We start from the raw sequence: 19,074 nt of genomic DNA, 5'->3' as shown, positions 1-19,074 counted from the left end.
TGAATTTCAGCATATAATAGAAATATATCTACATATACATATATGCATATAAGTATATCTGGGTGATATATTTATGCAAATTAAAACAACACGTTGTAAATTCAAACCATTTCTGCATTTGGGTGTATATATTCACTCTCTTTTTTTTTATTTGTATTTAAATGCTAAATTTGTTGATGCCAAATGATATGTTGAATCTTTTGTTTTTGCATTTTTACTACAGTGTTGTTTAATTAGTGCATTGAGATGGCTGGGAGGGCTTTTTTATTCTTTTTCTTTGGGATGGGCATTGATTTGCTGCGGTTTTCGCGTCTGAAACAAAGGAAAACAAAGAAAATATGAAACAAATTGACAACATAACAAAAATTTCGAAAATAAAATCCAAATATACGAAAATAAATAACACAATTATGCGAAAGTGATAAAAAGCGTTTTGGTAAAGTTTTGTGTCTTAAATATATAGCTTTATTTTCGAATACTTTCGTCGACTTTTTCTTCATCGATTTGGGGTGTTTTGTTTGTATGTATGTGTGTGTGTGTGTGTGTGTGTGTGTTTACTTAGCCAATCGTTCAGTTAACTAGGCATTACTTTATAGGTATTGTTCATTTTGTTATTTGTTGTTGCTTTAATATATGTATATATATAATATATATATATATATACGGTGTTGTTGTTTTTTCTTGTGTTTTTATAAATATTTCTTGTATTTTGTAAAAAGTTTTTGCTCCTTTCATTCATTTGTTGCCCTCACTACTCTGCTGAACTGGATTATCCTATGATTACACCCTTGCAGCGGATTCCCCCGCCAAATATACACATCTATATACATATATACTCGATCAGCTGGTTGCACATTTCTCGTTGAATCGGACTACTCTACAGCATATAGGAACAATCGATCCGGTCGGAAACTCTCTTCTATTGAGAAACACTTTGTCGTCTTACAATTTATTGACTTAACAATCTCTGCAACGATCTGCAAGGGTATACAAACTTCGGCATCGCCAAAGTTAATTTTTCTTCTTTCCTAAATTTTTTCGACTGTTTTGTTTTATTTGTTTTCTTTTTCTCTTCTTTCTTTTTGGTGGTTAGTTCGAAATTTGAAGTTTAGTTTAAATTGTGTAATATAAAAATAAGATTACTCTTTTTATCTTTTGTTTAAAGGGAGCCCACAACTTAAACTTATCTTCTATACAAAAAAAAAACCATTAAATAGTTTTTATCCTTCTTCTCTGTTTGCTTTTTACGTTACTCTTGCTTTATAAATATGTTTATATATATATATATATATATATTTAAGTGCCATACACATCGTATATCAATATCATATATATATATATATAAATGTATATACATATATGTATATCCTTTTTTGTGCTATTTTGCATTTATTAATTTATTGCTTCAATAACGCCTGCATTTGTTTTTAAAGAATATTCCAAAATTTAGTTTTTTTAACATAAAGTTAAAATTAGGGCGAAAGGCAAGGCGGGGGGGAGCTTAGGGACTGCCAAAACGACTGTTTGGTTTGGTTCAAAGCTTTTCGTTCTTCATTGACAATTACAATCAAAGTATTGAACCAAATTTGTCTGTTAAAGCGGCAATTTGGAAACAAGCCAAAAGAAACAGATAGTTAAAGCCCGCCAGGGGGCCATGTGAGAGGGTGGGAAAAGGGAAAGGATTAAAAAATGATTAAGGGTTTTACTTCATTCTTGCATTTTGCTTTCGAACTCGTGTTCTTCCCAGTTGTAATTTAGGTTTGGCACATTGCTGCACTGACTTCAATGAATCAAATAAATATATATGTATATATACGATATCTTTTATAGTTCCCATATATGCGTGTGTGTGTGAGTGTGTGTGTGTGTGGGTGTATGTGTGTAGGATATTTAGTTTGCTGTACAACAACAAGTGAAGCGCGAGGGTTTTTTGGGGGGGCGGCCTATGGTGAAAGGGGAATATAAAATCAATCAATCGACAGATTAATTGATCGAAAATTCATTGCATAGCGAGCTAGAAAGTAAGGTAGTAAGTAAAATCAAAATTTCGTTGGATAGCTTTACAGTTAGTAGAAAATTTGTTCTAAAAATGTCAGTCTATTGCGCAAAAATCTAATTTTTTTTCTCATCATTTTCTTTTTTCGTTTCATTACGTTTTTTTTTCTAGAGCAAACAAACGATTTGATTTCTCTTTTTAGTTTTTTGTTTTGTATAAAAAAAAATTTTCTAAAATATTTTTTATTCTGTCATCCATCATCTCTCCGTATTCCATTATAACTCCGTTCATCGATTCTTCACATTAATATAGAGCTGAATCCTTCTCTCTCTCTTTCTCTTAGTGTGTGTGTGTGTATGTGTGTTGGTGTGTGTGTGTGTGGGTGTGTGATAAGAGCCGACATTTGATGTTAGCTCTCAATGCAGCAACTACATATACATACATACAGTTTATATATATATCTAATGCCTACTATAATAAACTATATACTCCTCCTTCTCCTCTCCTTTCTCGCTCGCTCTCTCTCTCTCTCTCTCTCTTGATCGTTTCTTTTTGCCACTTATTAGGTAGCTATTTAGGTGAAATTGGATCATTAATGGATAATGGATGGATGGGGACTTTGGATGGGTTGGAGGAGTTGGGCGAGAGAGTTTTTCGGGCTAAAATGGGAGTGGTCAAGGAGTGAAAGTGGGAGTGGGGGAAGGAAAGGAGGAGGAGGGCTACTTGTGGTCACATTAACCTAACTTTGTGTATGCGTAGGCGCAAATCACGCTCACAACAACACCAGCCGCTATATATGTGAGTAATGACCTTCGTTTTTTTGCCGCCTGCTGGCTATCCTCATTCTCCCGTTTCTTTCGCTTGATGTCGTTGACCTTCTGCTCCAGAGTGGCCTGATACTCGTTGCGTTTTCGCCGCTTCAACTCAGTTTCCGGGCTGGAAAAACGAAAACAATTCGAAAACAAGAAATTAGCACAAAGAAATTTCAAATACATTTAACAAAATATTGTTATAATCAAATTCAATATCTTAAACAATATAAAAAACTCAAAAAGAGAATGCCTGAACATCTTTTTTGTGTCGATTTTAAAAAGGTTTATCAGAAATCACAATAATGTTAATTGTCAGCAAAACGTTAAACATTTCAAGAATTTTGAAAATGTACAAAAATCGATTAAGTTACAGATTTAGAAAGTTGAGAGTTTTAAAAATGATCTCAAGCCGTATTATGACCCATTTATAATCGCCAACATCTCAATTTTATCGCAAAGTGGTAAATTAACTGAATTCGCGTTGCATTCTTTTGCAGGTAGATTTATAAATAAATATGCATGTAGAGTTAATCATTCAACTATTAACATTGAAAATTGGGTTTAACAACTCGCTTGTCATAATTCGAATTCTTGCAAAATTAATATTACAATGGAGAAGTGTCTTATCTATGGTTATGGGGTAATGGTAATGGAAAAATTCCATGTGGCTTGTGGTGTACCCCATAAAAGGCCAACTTTTAGTCGAATAGACAAACAGTGATATGAAGACTTTCCTCCTGACACTCTTAACCCTGACTGTGGCTTTTGCATGCGGGCGTCATCATAACCAGGACACTAATCCGCATCAGGATAGTCCCCATCATATCATCTATAATGGAGTGGAAGCGACTGAAGGATTTGCCCCCTACATTGTGAGGATGTACTTGAAGCATGTCAACGGCAGTTCAGCGGATTGTGTTGGCAGTATAATTGGAGACTCTTGGATAGTGACCGCTGCCCGTTGCCTGAGGCACAAAAGTTATGCAGTTATATATTATGGGTCCAACAATCGGAGGTCAAACATTAAGCACAAAGTGCCAAAGGAGAACTTCATTCTTCATGAACGATCAGGGGATCGTCCTAACTACAGTCATAATATTGGACTCATTCGTACACCGTGGCCCATTGAGTTCTCCGATAAAATTGCCAAGATAGCTCTGCCACAGTTCGGTGATCGATACGAGAGGATAGAGAGGAGGAAGTTCCCAGGACCAATGGTCTGCGGTTGGGGCCCGACGATGTATACCCATCGCCCCCAACGCCTGCAATGCGCGAAAGTACCCATCATTAGCAATGAAGAATGCGATAGACAAATGCATTTCAAGGCCAGACAAATCACCAACGACGAGGTCTTTTGTAGTGGATTACAACGCGGTGAGAGTACTTGTAGGGGGGATTCTGGTGCCCCATTTATCGATAACAATGCATTAGTTGGTATTGCTTCCTTTGGCGGTTGTGGTCGCTTTTCTGGCTATGTACGCGTCTCACATTTTTTGGACTGGATTTACGACAGAACTGGAACACCATTGTAAGCCTCCTCTTGGCAATCCCAGAATTCTTGTTTACATTTTCAATCAAATGTCATTGAATTTTGTTGTCAATTATACAAACGGAAAACAGACAGACGAATCAAAATTTCATGCGTGCTCTTTCATTTTTGCGTAAAATTGCTACCATCGAAAGGAGGCGGAAGGATAGAATGGATGCTTACCTGCCCAGATCAATGCCATTGACCTTATGATGTTGTTCTGCCGCTGTTGCTGTTGGCTTCTCACTATTGGCATTCACATCATCCGATTTCAGCGCTGTCTTAGCTGTCGCCGCCGCTGTGGATTGGGATTGCGATAGATTTCCATTCATCGATTCTAGCTCGCTGCTATTTAGATTATCAAAGTCTGCCTCCAAAAGATCTTCCATGTCATCGGCCACATCGTCGTCGGCTTCGTCATTCTCATCATCATCGTCGTCGTCGTCGACGTCATCATCATCGTCGTCGTCATCGTCATCATCATCATTGTGATTGCCGTAGTCGTCGTCGTCATCATCATCATCGCTGTCGGAATCGAGCCGGGAAGGCAACGGGGGCAATGGACGGCGCAAACTATCAGCTACCTCGGCATTTATAATTTCATGTTGATGGATAAAATTGTTGAGGGCATCTTTGCTGGCTGGTTTATTTCCAATAATGTCACACGGCGGCACTTGACCATCGTCCTGGCCATTCGCTTTGGCTGCACGCATATTCAGCGTTAGAACGCCACCAGTATTGGGTGCCGGGGGCAATGAGCGTGAACACGTACGCGGTGGCAGTGGCGGTGGCAATTCATCTTGTATAGCAATATCCGTGTCATTGCCAAGTAGAGGTTCTTCGGCGTCGAGAAAAGTCTAAAGTGCATAGAGAATGAGAGAGAATGGTTCGTGTGAGTAATGAAAACATTCAAGAAACACTCATTTACAACAAAGAGGCGCTCCTCCTTATCAAGAAAGTTTCATTCGAGTCACATTTATTTTTTTGGCAACATTTTCGAAACTTTAATGGGTGGGCGGCAGCCCTCTTCAGAAGTCAGCGGAGGGGCGACGGCGTCGCTACGCCACTTTCGTATACATACGGGATCATTTAGCTTTTCGATGCCCTCGATGATGGCCTGATATGAGAAGTCCAATTGATCGGATGTCTGTATCAAGCCCATGCGATAGCTACGCAATTCGCATAGAATCTGTGAGACATTGCATTCACCGAACTTATCAACCAATACTAGACAACAATCGACCAAACAAAATGTTCCAGAACGTCCAATTCCGGCGCTACAATGAACCACAGCAGGTCCCACATCGGGGGACAAGCCACCAGAATCACGTACTTGCTGCAAGAACTTTAAGAATGCATCAGGTGAACTTGGTATAGCAAAATCTGGCCAAGTTGTATAATGGAATTGCATAATCTCGCGACTTGTCTCCGATTCTAAATCAGTGAGTCTACAGATAAGGAATAAACCGTCAATAAAAGTGGTCTTTTGTGTTACAGGTCGCGTACTCACTTAAACCACCGTCGCACAAAGTTCTGATAGGTCTCGCAACGTACTAGCTCCACTGTTAGTTTGACCTTGCTCAGCTTGAGCTCTTCGCCTAGTTGATTTGGCCAATATAAATGACATTTGATCTGCTTCTTTTCCATCAGTTTGTTAAGCATTAAGATGGCACGACTATTTTGCTCCCATATCATTAACCAGAAATGCTCAACTGTTTGTTCTAGTGGTCCTTGTGTCAATATATACTGACGATCGGCACGAACCAGCTGCAAACAAAAAGAGAAGATTGATCATCAGGATCAGGACTAGCTGGTAGAAAGGACGGGGGCTCTCTTACCTTAACCAAATTGGCATTTATATAGTCGACAGAGCCGCGTTGTAAAATAATTCTAGAATGATCGTAGGGATTTACATCGCGATAACGATTCAGAGAACGATTTTGAGGTCGTTCCGATTCCAATGTGGTGAACTGTTGACCTTTTGCATAACGTTCGCATTTCTCACAGATTTCCTAGAAAGAGACAAATTCAAATCATGTTTAATAATAATAATAATAATAATGAAATGATTAAGAGCTCTATATGTATTTATTAAGAAAAACCCCACAAATCCCTAAAGATCATTTTCCGCAAAATGCGTTTCTTGGGGTTTCTCCTTCGATTAAGAGGGCGCGTCTGGTGACCCCAAAGTGGTTTCCAAGCCAAATTAAAACAGTTTTACTTGTTTCTGCTTTATGGTTCAGACACTTGTCCGATGATTCACAATATAAAATGTCAAATAATTGTTTGGGGTTGCCCTCAATGATATTGAGTCATTTAAGCATAAAGCAGATAGAGAAACAAAAGAAGAATGGAATGAGGAGGGAGGGGGAGGGGGAGGGGAAGAGCTGGCAATGGGTCATGAGTAATTAGTTGAATAGTGAGACCGCCGCCGCACACCGCAATTAGTTTGGGTCTTGTTGTTAACGGTATTATCTTTGCCAACATTGGTTATCAGGCGCCGCCAATTCGAACGGCAAATATCGAGAACCGTCCGAGAGAAGCAAGTCAAACTCAGAGGTTCGGTCAATGGCGCCATTTTAATTACTAATATTAGGAATTAAATTTTAATTCTCGCTTTCTCTTTGAAGATTTGCGAGATGATGACATGAGTAACGATTTGCAAAAATCTGATTTTATCCGCTTCAAAATGCATATGTATGTATGTATGTAAATAAAGATGTACATATGCTTATGAATCAGACCCAATCCCAACCAATCAACCAACCAACAGCAGAAACAGATGCAGCTATTACAGACTTTGGACACACAAATGAACCCCCATTTAACTGAACAATCGGGAAATTGGAAATTGTGAAATGTCGAAATCATTTTCTGCGGTTTAATGCCCGATAAGATTTAAACGATAACTCAGTTCGCCAATAAGGGGAACTACATTTTCAAATCGACCTTAGAGATGGCACCGCGCACTACAACAATCAACTTAAGGAGTTCCTTGGATGAATTTCTAACATTATTCCCAGGAGAAGTTGCTGTCTTCCAAAAGGGAAACTTTTCATCCGCTTGTTGCATTTATTGACCGACTTTTCCTTAATGCAATGTAATTTGATTTATGTTTTGCAATATAATATAAAATGCTTTTTGAATGTAATTTCATTTTATGCTGCATGCCTATTTAGGTTGAGGACCCACACCGCTCCGACCCTTCTCATATGCCTATCTATGTATGTATGTATATGTATCTCTCTTTCGCTTGGGCTTCTTTTTAGAAATTGCATGCTGCATAATTGCACTCCTCCCACTCCCACTCCCACTCCCCTTACTCCACCGCACTCCACAGTTTACCTTCCATTCCCCTCCTTCTCGTCACACTCAATGACGGCAAATGTCATAATACGTAGATGGCAAACCGGCTGAGAGGGAGAGGGATACATAAGGAGAGTGCAGGAGGGACAGAATTGTTGCGAAAAGTTGGTAGTGGGAGCGAGTATAACGGTAATGTGTGTTCAATGGTATGATTATTTTTTTATGAAAATGCGCAAAAAACAAAAAGCAAACAAAAAATACAAAAACCAAGATCCAAGAAAAAGGCAAAGCATAACAACAACAATGTTAAATGCGTCAAATTGTTTTTGTTCAACATAATTCAATGGAAACAATATTGGGGGCAGACGACGGGGCCACAACAACAACAACAACAATACTAGCAACAACAAGAGCATTTCAAGCGAAACAGCAATTTCGCTTTTGTTGCTGTTGCTCCTTTTTGGAAAATTAGATTATACACAAAAAGGATCCACATCCAATCAAAGTGGCAGCACACACACACACACACACACACCACAGGGGCAGTTATGCTCTCTCTCTTTCCTCTCTCCCTCCTCTCTTTCTCATTCTCTTGCACACACACACACTTTAACAATGTCATCCTAACTGCGAAGCTGAATTCTGTGAAATCTAAATCCAAAGTGAGTAGCAAATGATGGCAACAGGGCTGAAGACACATTTCGCCGGAAATGGCCATAAAGCAGAAAAACTCTTAGGATGGAATACAAGAGAAAAAACGAAACCTCAAAGCCAGTCACGGACCAAAAACGAGAGAGAGGTGGTAGATGCGTTATTCCTATGCATGTACAGTGGGCACACAACTTATGAAAACAAAATTCAAAACAGAGAGAGAGAGAAACATATGTATATGTACATATGTGTATATTGTTTACTACGCTCATCTGTTGCGTACAAAAACAATGAGTAAATTCTGATCTACACCCTATAACCTTTCCTTTGTTCGAATTAACACAAAATTCAATTGATTATTTCTATGTTGTTAAAAGCATTTGTTCAATGGCATACAACGTTTAGCTACTAAACTAAGCGGCAAAGCGAAACAGACGGACACCCACTGTACAACATATATTCCTCTGTGTATGTGTTGTGTAAAATAGTTCAACTTCTATTTGTATATCTATGTTTAAATTTTTTTTGGGGGGCCAAAGCTAAATTGCAAAACAAACAACTAAATTCCAAGAATTTAAGTTTTATTTTAGCTGTTCCTAGAACTAATAGCTCAAATTGAAAAAAGTTATTAAATTCTAACAACAACAAAATCACCGTAAAACCATAAATTTGCATGTGTCTGTAAGACTGAAAGAAAGAGAGGGAGAGAGAAAACGAAACCAACGCATGTAAAGTGCAGCAGGTGAGCGAAGCTGTCAGTCGAACTCTCCTTGTATGTGTGTGTGTATGCAATTTGATTTCGATATATGTATATATTTTTTTTGTTTTTGGCTGCCTAAGCCAAGATGTAGGGGCGGGCAACGGAGATAGCGGTTGAGGGTCAACAGCAACAGCTACAAAATACACGGACAACTACCGTTTGCTCACATGACAACAACAACACTGGCACTAGCAAAAGTGGAGCCACACAAACACACACACGCACATGTACGAATTGGTTTTTGCCATTGTATTGGTGGTTTGTAGGCATCAATCTGCAGCAGAAGCCTTTTGCGCACTCATCACATTTTCGTGGAAATTCATGGTCAAAAGGGAAAAAAAAACTCGGGTTTGTATGTGTGTGTGTCGATTTTGGCCCATTTGTTGCCCCTGTTCCCGTCAAACTTACCTTGTAGTAGCGATGCCAACCCGATCCAGTCTTTTTATTATTGTATTCTGAAACTATTTGCCTGGCGGCCGTCGCTGCAGTTGGCGGCTGAGGCGTCGCACTTTTTGTTTGCTGTTCACTCATTGCACTTTTGTTATGCCGTTGGCTATGTTTGTAAAATTTTTGCTTTCCGTTCAGTTGTTCTTTTTACAATTATTAACTTCTAATTTTGTGTGTAAAATCACAGGCGGCGTCAAGCAAGTGTTGCGAAGTAGAGTTGGATAGTATTCGATAGCACTCTATATATCGATTTATCGATAATAAGTTATCGCTAGGTGGTAACGTTTAATCGTTAGTCGACAAAAAGGTGTCGTTTACCGGCGATATATATCGATAATATTATCGTTTAACGCCGATAACCGAATCATTTGGGAGCACAGCGTTGCCAGACTGTTTTTACCAACCATATGAAGTAATAATAAAAATAATTAAGTAAAATGTTTGCGCCACGCGTATTTCGCCTAATTAGAGATAGACAACTAAGCGTTCCAGTGTTAAGACGCTGCTTTCATCATGAATTCAGCAAACCCGAGCCGGAACAGCCACAACAAGCCAAGAACGACGATCCCAAAATGTGAGTACAGCCCGAACACACGTAAGGAAATTGAAATTTGAAAGTTTCGTAATTTTCTAGCAATAAAAACTTAAATCTAGTTAACGGAGTGCAAAATAAATACAAAATCTTTCGCGATGACGATGCCATGGAGATATTCGATGTGGAGGAGGCACGTCAACAGGAACAACAAGCTGAAACCAGTGATCCTCTGGAGGATCAGTATTATGGTCTAAATCTAAAAAGTATGAGTAGATTTCAAATAATTTTCCCGCTTTTGGTATACTTTTGTAACTTGACTTCTATTTTATCTCCAGGGGGCATCCATGGCGTCTTTGATGTCGAGGACTTAGTGGAATTGCTGCGCAGAGAGAATATGGACGATATATTCGTGTGCTACGTGCCAGAGGAATTGAAATATGTCGACCACTTGGTCATATGCAGTGGTCGCAGCTATAGACACATGTTGGCCTCGGCGGAATTTGTGCGACGCATGTTTAAGATTAAGCGGCAGAAGGGTGATCTCCTGCCCCGCATAGAGGGGGGCAAAAGTCGCGATTGGATGGCCATGGATATGGGAAATATTGCCCTGCATATATTCTCGCCCAAGGCCCGAGAAGAATATGATTTGGAGTCTCTATGGGCCATAGGCTCACAATACGATCGCGAGAGTCAAAAGCCACAGAATCCCTATGGTGATATATTCATGGCGCCATCAACTAAATAAATGGAATTTGTACAAATCATACACTGAGAGGTTCAAAGATCAAATCTAAATGGTTAAAATATTTCTATTCGCGAGATGATTTATGACCGCCTTGGAATATATGTATGGGGGATCATTTATTCACCAAACCACTTGATCATCCGTCAATTTCTTATGGAAATCATATAGACTGGGATAGATGTGATTCCTATTGATATCCTCGCCGTACTTTTTAACCAAATATGGATAGCTGCGCTCATGAATTAACGCCGAATGCCAACCAGCCTCTTTGGCCCCCAGGTAGTCGGTTGTGGGGCCATCTCCAATATGCAGACATTCATCGGGCTTAAGATTCGCTAGACCCGACTTTTCTATGGCCTTGTCAAAGATCTCCTTTTGTGGTTTCTCCACATGCGCGTCATACGAATTGAGGGCGAAATCCAAATATCTATCGATCTTCGTATTCTTGAGTAAGACATCCAGACGCGGATCGAAGTTGGCTATAACACCCAATTGAAGATCCGAATTAATCGATTTGATGTCTTTGCTAAGGAAGTTCAGTAGCTCGAGGCTGCCATTGCATGGTTGCCAGCAGATTGTCGTTTTATATAGCTCTAGCAGATGATTGGTGAAGTTGTCTAGCTTTTCATCCGATATGCCCGAGCCGCTCTCAGCAAAGGTTCCTATTGATGGAGGAAAGGGAGAGACGGTTGTTATGAGGAGGGGAATCGAGGTGCACTTTGGATTGTTGATTGTTGTTTTTATCAAGAACAACAACAACAACAACCAAAAACAACCGCAAATACTCGAAAAATCACCTGCTATCAGCTTTCGCCACCATTGCTGCCATTCCATCTTGGGTGTTGTCGTTGAGGAGCAAGAGTCTCGTCCAAAGTTTGGATAATCCCGATTCATTTTGTACCTAAGATTGAGAGTGATCACCTACAACAACAGTTGAATAATAATTTTGCATGTATTCATACCAGTTGGCCTTGTAATTCTTGGCCAGATCATTGTTATCACACCGTGCCCCAAATAGGGCGCCAATCTCTCCATATTGCTTGCCGGGACTGGTGCGAAACTGCAGCAGAGTGTTTGTCACATCGAAGGTGATCAAACGAAAACGTTTTAGGCTGCGCATCGTCGATCCAGTGGTTAAATGGATGGAGTCCGGGTTATACTTTCGACTCACTTGTCTATCTGACACCGTCGAGATCCGCCGGCGCACTGCCTAATACGTGAGCTGTTTTGGCTGCCCGTTGGCCCGTTGACTTTTTGTTTTGTATTGGATAGAACGCGCGCTTATCAGTTGCAGCTGCTACAGATTTACAGAGCTTTAATATATGTACATATGTACTATAGAAACATCACGGGGATGGACATTTTCCAGAGAGTAAAACCTTTCGCCTAACTAGAAAGGGGCTCCCCTCTAAAAGTAATGACCATGGTTGCTCTCTCAAGGTGTGATTAAGATTATATCAGTTGTCGGGCCATACATACATATTTATTATTGCAAATGTCCAGTCTAATGTAATCATAATAATACACACATTAATGTACGCACAAGTACAAGTGAGATTTGCCCTCTACTACCCCCTCCTCCGCCGCATTCCCCTCCCCAGATTACTATTGTGTTTTCCTCTGCGGTTTGTTATTAATATTGATTCTAATCAAAATGCTAACTAATCTCCACTCCTAGGCACTGATTAACATTCACTCGAACCCAACGAGCGCAAAATAATTCAAATTTTAAAAATTTTGCTGCACATGAGTCTCCTTTGAATTTAGTTTTCATATTAAGTTCCATTAAGTTGCCAGAAATTTTCCTCATCATATTTATGCGTTCCTCCAGACGTTGCAGAAACTTCTATTCAGTCCTGGGAAGGAATCAAGGATAAATTAACGATTTAGGAAGATAACTGTGTACTTATCCATTTTGCTCCGATTATCGTTTCATATTTCCTAACGGTGCTTTTTTATCGACGACTCCATAATCGAATATTTTATCGAATGGAATAATCGGTTGTGCAAATATTTTACTAGGCGCTTTTATTAAATTTAATTTCCAATTTTGTGTCAATGGTTTGTTCATGATTGTACGATGATTGTTGTCGCAGTGCTAAGGCCTAAGGCCTGTGAAAGTATTAGAGTTACTAGTTCGTATAAAAATGAGCTAGTGCCATTGAACGTTGCGTTTTGGTTAATGTCTTTGCTAAGCCAGCTACATAGCGAAGACTACAACCCGACTAGAAGGCGCGTAATTTGATTTGATTTCAGAAACAAATAAAAACAAAGTGCCAATTGTTGAGTGCTTATTTAATCGCTCTATCTATCTTTTCAACAGACAATATAGTACTACAGTTTCCTCGAAAAACCGCCAGTGATAAAGAGGCAGTCTCTCTTCTATTTACTTGGCTTATGCCATAAATAAGCTCACAGGCCGAGCGCAACTCTTTTTTTTTCTAAGGAAGGACGAACATTTATAAGCAACAACAAAAAAAGAAACACAGAACCCATGACCAAAAAATGACCAAAAATTCCACAAATTTTGTTGTCTGAAATTTTGTTCCTGATACCTGGGACGAATTCCTTTGTCTCTGGCCAATAGCCAAAATAAAAACAACAACAAAAAAGAGCAACAAACCAGAACCAAAAGAAGAAACCAAATAAATATCTGTTATTGATAATGCCATTAAATGAATTTGTGGAATAAGTCAAAAAAGATTTTCGGAATCTTGTGACGGAATTCAACAAGAGCCAAATTTTTGTAATAAATGTAATAATGTTTTTAAATAATAATATTTACCAGTCAAAAGTGTCAAAATTTAACGATTTCAATACTAGTTTAAAATTCTGAAATTCTTTCAAATGTTATAAATCTGCAAATATAGACTGTCGATCTTGATTCAACTCAATAGGTTTTTAATCATTGCCGAAAAAATTAAAATTTTCGAGAATTTAAAAATGCTTAAAATTCATCATTAGCGCTTTATAGGTATATCAAAATATCGAATCATTCAAAATAGCACTCGAAGTTTTTGGAAAAACGATACTTTCAAGAAAGGTCTTTATTATGTTTGATTAAGTAAGGACAAATGTAATAAAAAGGGTTAATGGAAAATCATTGGAACTCCTACCAATGGCGTCTCCTCGAAAATGTTTAGAAATGAAGGATAATTTTTCAAAAGTAGACAAATTATTTGTCTGAGAATTGATTGAAATTGAAATTTTTGCACATTTCATAGCCCATAAAAGATTTCTCTATGATGCGTTAGTGGGTAGTATATATGTAAGTGTGTATGTGTGTGTATGTGTGTAGTTATGGTATTATCGGAGACATTAGTGTCTACACCTACTACTACCTACACACTTATTGCTGCTGCTGCTGCTTGCTTGCTTGCACCTTATCGGGGCAACAACTAAAGTTGCAAAAAAAACAAAAAAAAACAACAACAACAAATCGGAGCCCAACTTTCAACGAAAAACTTTCCCAAGAAAAGTAACCAACGAACCAACCAACCCAGCCCCAATCCCCAATCTCCCCCAGGCCTCCAGGCCCGCGCTGTCCCAACCGAAGAGCCAAAGTCAACGACTTGCCTGGAATTTCATGTTGATGTTGGCCCTTTTCGAAATGTGTCTGTGTCTGTGCCAAAAGACCCGAACCGAACCGATCCTCGGCTGGTCTGGTCTGGTCTGGTCTGGCTATGGCTATGGCTCTGGCCCTGACTGCCTTTTAATATTATCTTCTGCACTTTGGCTGCCGCCGCTTTTTGCTGTTGTTGTTGTTTTGATTGGACGTTTTAACCTGTTTGCGAATTTCTACCATGTTAATAAATAATTTTTAGAGGAGTTTTTAGAGGGGCAGCAGCAGCAGCACCACCAACAGCAGCAGCAGCAGCAGCAGAGGCAGCAAAAGTACCGCACCGCAGCGCCACTCGTTTTGGCGTCGGATTAGGTTTTGGCTGCTGCTGTGACTTGGAACGCAGCTTCTCCACTAGAACCCCCGTCCAAGTCCTGCAAGTACGGAGTAAACTACTGCATAGTAGTGACTGGTTACTCTTACGTTGGAAAACTTCACAAGGAATCTATTCCTCCGACTGCAAGATCAGTATCTTTCTTCCAAAATTGAGGACCTAGGTCAAAGGATTCGTGTGATGTACTTGGGGGATAAATGGGTTTTTTTTTTGTCGAGATTTTTTTCTCAAAGTGTATCTCAATCGTCGGTGTGATTTCCGTTGGAACCTCGTGGAGACTGGTCCTGGAGTCGAAACGCAGTGCCCCTTTTTTCGGTTTTGGTTTATTTTGTGTTTTGCTCAGCGCTTCGCATTACCTCTGCAGCTGCCCACTGTCCCCCGCATTGGCCCCCCGACTCGCCACTCGCCACCGCCAGCCGTAGCCTTCGTCTTGGTCTGCATCTTGTGGCTGCCTCTGCCTCTGCCTCTGGCTCTGGCTCGTTTGTTAAATGTTTGGGTTTTGTTTGAGTTTATTGAGTGAAATTCCAGGAAAAACACAAGAATTTGTCTTTGGTCGTTGGGTTTTTTTTTTTTGTTTTTTGTTCTCTTTCTTTCTCTCTTTCTTTTCGTTGTTTTTTCTGCCGATGCACCGCCTCCGCCTCTTCGATGCGACGGGGATGGGGATGGGTTTTTGGAATGGGATGCGATGCTGCGTTGATGTCGATGTCATTGGTGCATAAAAATCGCTTTACGGCCTTTTCTCAGAGGTGTCTGTACGGGTTTGCCGGTTTCGCTGTGATAAAGGCTAGACAGGCGATTATTATGGCTTTTAATTTTGTTTAGCTGTGGACACCTGATTTGGAAATATAATATGAATGAAGGGCAAAAAAATAAGAGAGAACAGCCGAAACGGCACACACACAAATCGAAACTGAATCGGAATTTTAGATCATTAAGTACACAAACCTAAACATATTCCATATTGGCGTTTAATCTCGTCCACCCAACAAAAGATCTATTCTTTAAGTTTCCTTCTCTATTCCTATCTCAATTATATACAGGCTAAAGCCCTAAGAAATCTAAGATCTTGTGAAAGTTTTAGATATTAAAGTCCCGGATCCATTCCACATATATTTCCATAGATCTGTTCCTTGTTGGAAGGGGGTAAAATATTACGGGAAAAGATTTCGTTTTGACAAATTTGGAAATTCCAAAATAGAGTGGGTCAAATGCTTTTCCTTTTTTTTTTTTTTTTTTTGGCGGGGGAAAATGTTTCGGAAATAGATTTTGCCCCCCCCCAAATTCGTCTCCATTTCCCATTCACTATGAATTCTTTTGGGCGAGGGGGAGGAACTCACCTTTTGTTGTTCCTAAATCACACGGAAAACTTCCACTCCATTCTCTCCCCTCATCTTTGTCTCTATGCTCTTCTCTTCTTCGTTGTTCGTCTTCGTCTTGATTTCGTCTACGGAAATAAAGGAAATGAATTTTGGAATTTTTGATTGGAAATTTTTGCGCTATTTTCATTTGATGATTGAGTTGTAAATGATTAGGGATCACTGAGAACGATGCAGGAAAACGAGTGGGCGACGTAGTAAGACATACGGAAGAGATGTCTGTTTTGAATTTTCATATCGTAAACGGAGAGTGGGTGGGGGGAGAGAGGGGGCATTCCCCTCCAACTAACTATCAGCAGCGGCAGAGAACAGAAGCAGCAGCCACAGAAGCCAAAAGGGGCCGACGCATTCTTTGGGGCCACTGGGCATTCCCAGACAAAAGACTAAGATGAGGGCCAAGAAAGGGTGGAAGGCAGAAGGCAGGAAGGGTGAAACAGAGTAAGAGTGATGGGGAGGGGGGTTGGGCGATTGAGTTTGCTGATCGCAGCAGAGGGAGTGTCTGGGAGGAAGGTGGGCCCCCGTCTCCCTAATAGAACTTTAAATAAAAATGTTTCTTTTTTTTTTTTTGCTTGCCAAGAACATTTGTTTGCTTAGGATTCTCCTGCGTTTTTCTTTCTGCAGATGGTGCGGAGAAGGGAGGGGGAAATTGTTGTTGTTGCTGCTTTGATTTGGTTTATTTTTTGCTACTTTTAGATGCTGAAAAAATGTTGCTGGCTGCTTCTTTAAAATTTTCTAATTTTGTGGGCAAGTGAATCTGAACCCATAGGAATGATCTGGCAGATATATACTACATACATATATAGTTAGAGGTACACACACACACACACACATACAAATGTGTAAATGTGTGTATGACTTGCTCACTGGCTGCCTGTCCCGTCGCAGTGCGGCGAGGTACGAGGTGTTCCACGGCAGCAACAACAACAACAATAACAACAGCAGACAATTTCAATTTTCATTTTTAATGGTCACAGGGTTGTAGCAATTATGGCCAAAATTACCATGTGATGGACGCCAAAAAGTAGGCAATATAAGTAAGTCGAACATTCTCACTTACCTAACGCGAAAAGGATTACACTAAGATGTGGATCCTGGATCCAATCTTCCTGGCTCATTGCAACGGTCCAACCCTGGCTGGGCGAAGCGCCACCATTGCGACATTATCGTACAACGTCGCTGCCAACGCCGACGTCGACGTCGACGCTGTCTGCTGCTCTTAGGCTATTTTCGGCCAGTCGCTAGGCTATTTTCGTGTTTGTGTTTTGATCTGAAGGAAGAAGACAGCAGCCAGCAGCCAGCAGCATTCATGCCGCCACCCTGTAGTACTCTCGCCTCCCTTCACCCCCCCTGGGCAGCAGCAGCAGCGCCAGAGCATTTGTCGATCGTCGCTCGGTCAGTTGAACTGCCTGCTGAAAATCCTACACAGAGCAAAAAGAACAACTGAATTTATGAAATGCGAATGCAAATTAGTTTCATTTCATTTATCTGGGCATGGCAAAGGGCAACAACAATTGTCCTGGCATCAAGCTCCATTTCCCATTAAAATTCTAATCATATGAGAGTTTTTTTCGAATAATCTATTATTGACTCCTTGGTCGGCCTCTGACCCCATTTTGTACTCAGTTACGACTCCTTTTATTGATTTTAGCGACATATTTTGAATCATTTCCTTTGAGTTATTTTCGAGTCTCCTTTTAGTCAAGCATAATAATAACACAGGCCGACATTTTCGAGGTCATGAAAAAGTGTTCTAGGGTGCTGATCACGGCCCTGTACTTAGTTTTTTCCCATCACGTCGGGATTTCGAAAAAAATGCGTTGGAATTATTCAAAATGGCCTCATTTTCAATATTTTCTAGTATAATATAAACAAGTTATTATACTCAAAACGTTATTATTTTAACCTATTAATATATTAGGTATGATTTAAACGCAATTTACACAAAATCAATGAGACACACACTTTGGATATGGTTCCAAAATGAGTAAAATTCGAACCAAAAAGTATGTTATAGGGATTCAAAAATATGCAACTTGTTAATTTTAAAGAATTATTGTAATTTTATGCATCTAACAAATTGCTTATAAGTAATGTTGGCAAATAACAGCTATTTTTCTTAAACAAGAAATTCTACAATTCGTTAAAAATGTAGAAAAACAATTTTCAACTTTATATAGTATACTCTTGGGTGCCTATTTTCCAACCCTAGATCCCCTAATTTCACAAAATCTGGACGTGATGAACAAAAACTGAGTATGCAGTCAGAATCAGCGTATCCGAATTAGTTAAAAACACCTCTCAGGTTAACGTCAGCAAAAATCATGTCGGCCTGTGTAATCATTTATTCATTAATGAAAAATAAGAATTCATATTAGACTTATCAATGTGATTATTGTTATTCGAAGGGCTCGAAAACTATTGCTGCTGCGGTTATTTCCGCTTGTAAGACGCTGTTAGCGACTGTTGATAACCGAGATAGACATAATTTGAGACAAATCGAAGTCCTTTCCACCCATGGAAATGATCGAATTTAATACCGCAATTATTGGAATGGAAAGGGAGTTTTGCAAATAAAATTAGAAGAAAGAAATCAAGCTTAATTATGACGCAACTAGGGCCGTGAAATGGTAACAATTTTGCCCCTTAAAGTGTGCAACGAAAGCCCAAGAATTGAAACAAACAAAACATTGTTTCAATTCAATTCAATTCATTATTTGCTTTATTGCTCTTTGATAGTACAATGTTCTTAACACTAGATTTACCAAGAAATTTCTATACTTATTTATACCAGAGCCAGTCAATTTGACTGGTTAAGAAAAGTCCTATTATTTTATATTAAAATTCGTAATCCTTTAAAAGATTTAATGAGAAATAAAAAAATATAAATAAAATAATAAAAATGCATCAATTCTGTTTTAGTTTTAATCAAAAAATCATGTTTTTTACATGTTTTACAAATAGAAAC

At 39.4% G+C, this 19,074-nt stretch overlaps 3 protein-coding genes and 1 long non-coding RNA gene across 4 annotated transcripts; 2 read left to right on the top strand and 2 right to left on the bottom strand.

Moving 5' to 3' along the window:
- Positions 1-96: 96 nt before the first annotated feature.
- On the bottom strand, positions 97-9,720 carry LOC6639402 (tyrosine-protein phosphatase non-receptor type 61F). The gene is made up of 7 exons (XM_002062484.4): positions 9,462-9,720; positions 6,175-6,348; positions 5,847-6,103; positions 5,418-5,784; positions 4,520-5,193; positions 2,807-2,932; positions 97-312 (listed from the first exon to the last, which is right to left on the bottom strand). The coding sequence occupies exons 1-7, from the start codon at positions 9,582-9,584 to the stop codon at positions 234-236; spliced, it is 1,800 nt and encodes a 599-aa protein (XP_002062520.2). The 5' UTR covers positions 9,585-9,720; the 3' UTR covers positions 97-233.
- On the top strand, positions 6,734-7,487 carry LOC124460688. Its single transcript, XR_006954713.1, has 2 exons — positions 6,734-6,895; positions 6,967-7,487. It is a non-coding gene; the product is annotated as an uncharacterized LOC124460688 (long non-coding RNA).
- A 153-nt stretch (positions 9,721-9,873) lies between the features above and the next one.
- Positions 9,874-10,801, top strand: LOC6638550. The gene is made up of 3 exons (XM_002062485.3): positions 9,874-10,074; positions 10,135-10,298; positions 10,371-10,801. The coding sequence occupies exons 1-3, from the start codon at positions 9,938-9,940 to the stop codon at positions 10,778-10,780; spliced, it is 711 nt and encodes a 236-aa protein (XP_002062521.1). The 5' UTR covers positions 9,874-9,937; the 3' UTR covers positions 10,781-10,801.
- Positions 10,802-10,877: 76 nt separating this feature from the next.
- Positions 10,878-12,006, bottom strand: LOC6638551 (rhythmically expressed gene 2 protein). Its single transcript, XM_002062486.4, has 3 exons — positions 11,743-12,006; positions 11,578-11,681; positions 10,878-11,442 (listed from the first exon to the last, which is right to left on the bottom strand). Exons 1-3 carry the CDS (start codon positions 11,898-11,900, stop codon positions 10,901-10,903), a joined length of 804 nt encoding a protein of 267 aa, XP_002062522.1. The 5' UTR covers positions 11,901-12,006; the 3' UTR covers positions 10,878-10,900.
- Between the last annotated feature and the right edge of the window lie 7,068 nt (positions 12,007-19,074).

This window comes from Drosophila willistoni (genome assembly GCF_018902025.1).
Source record: "Drosophila willistoni isolate 14030-0811.24 chromosome XR unlocalized genomic scaffold, UCI_dwil_1.1 Seg144, whole genome shotgun sequence".
Lineage (NCBI taxonomy): Eukaryota > Metazoa > Arthropoda > Insecta > Diptera > Drosophilidae > Drosophila > Drosophila willistoni.
Note: the sequence above shows the minus strand (reverse complement) of the source record. Positions and strands in the feature narration are given on the sequence as shown.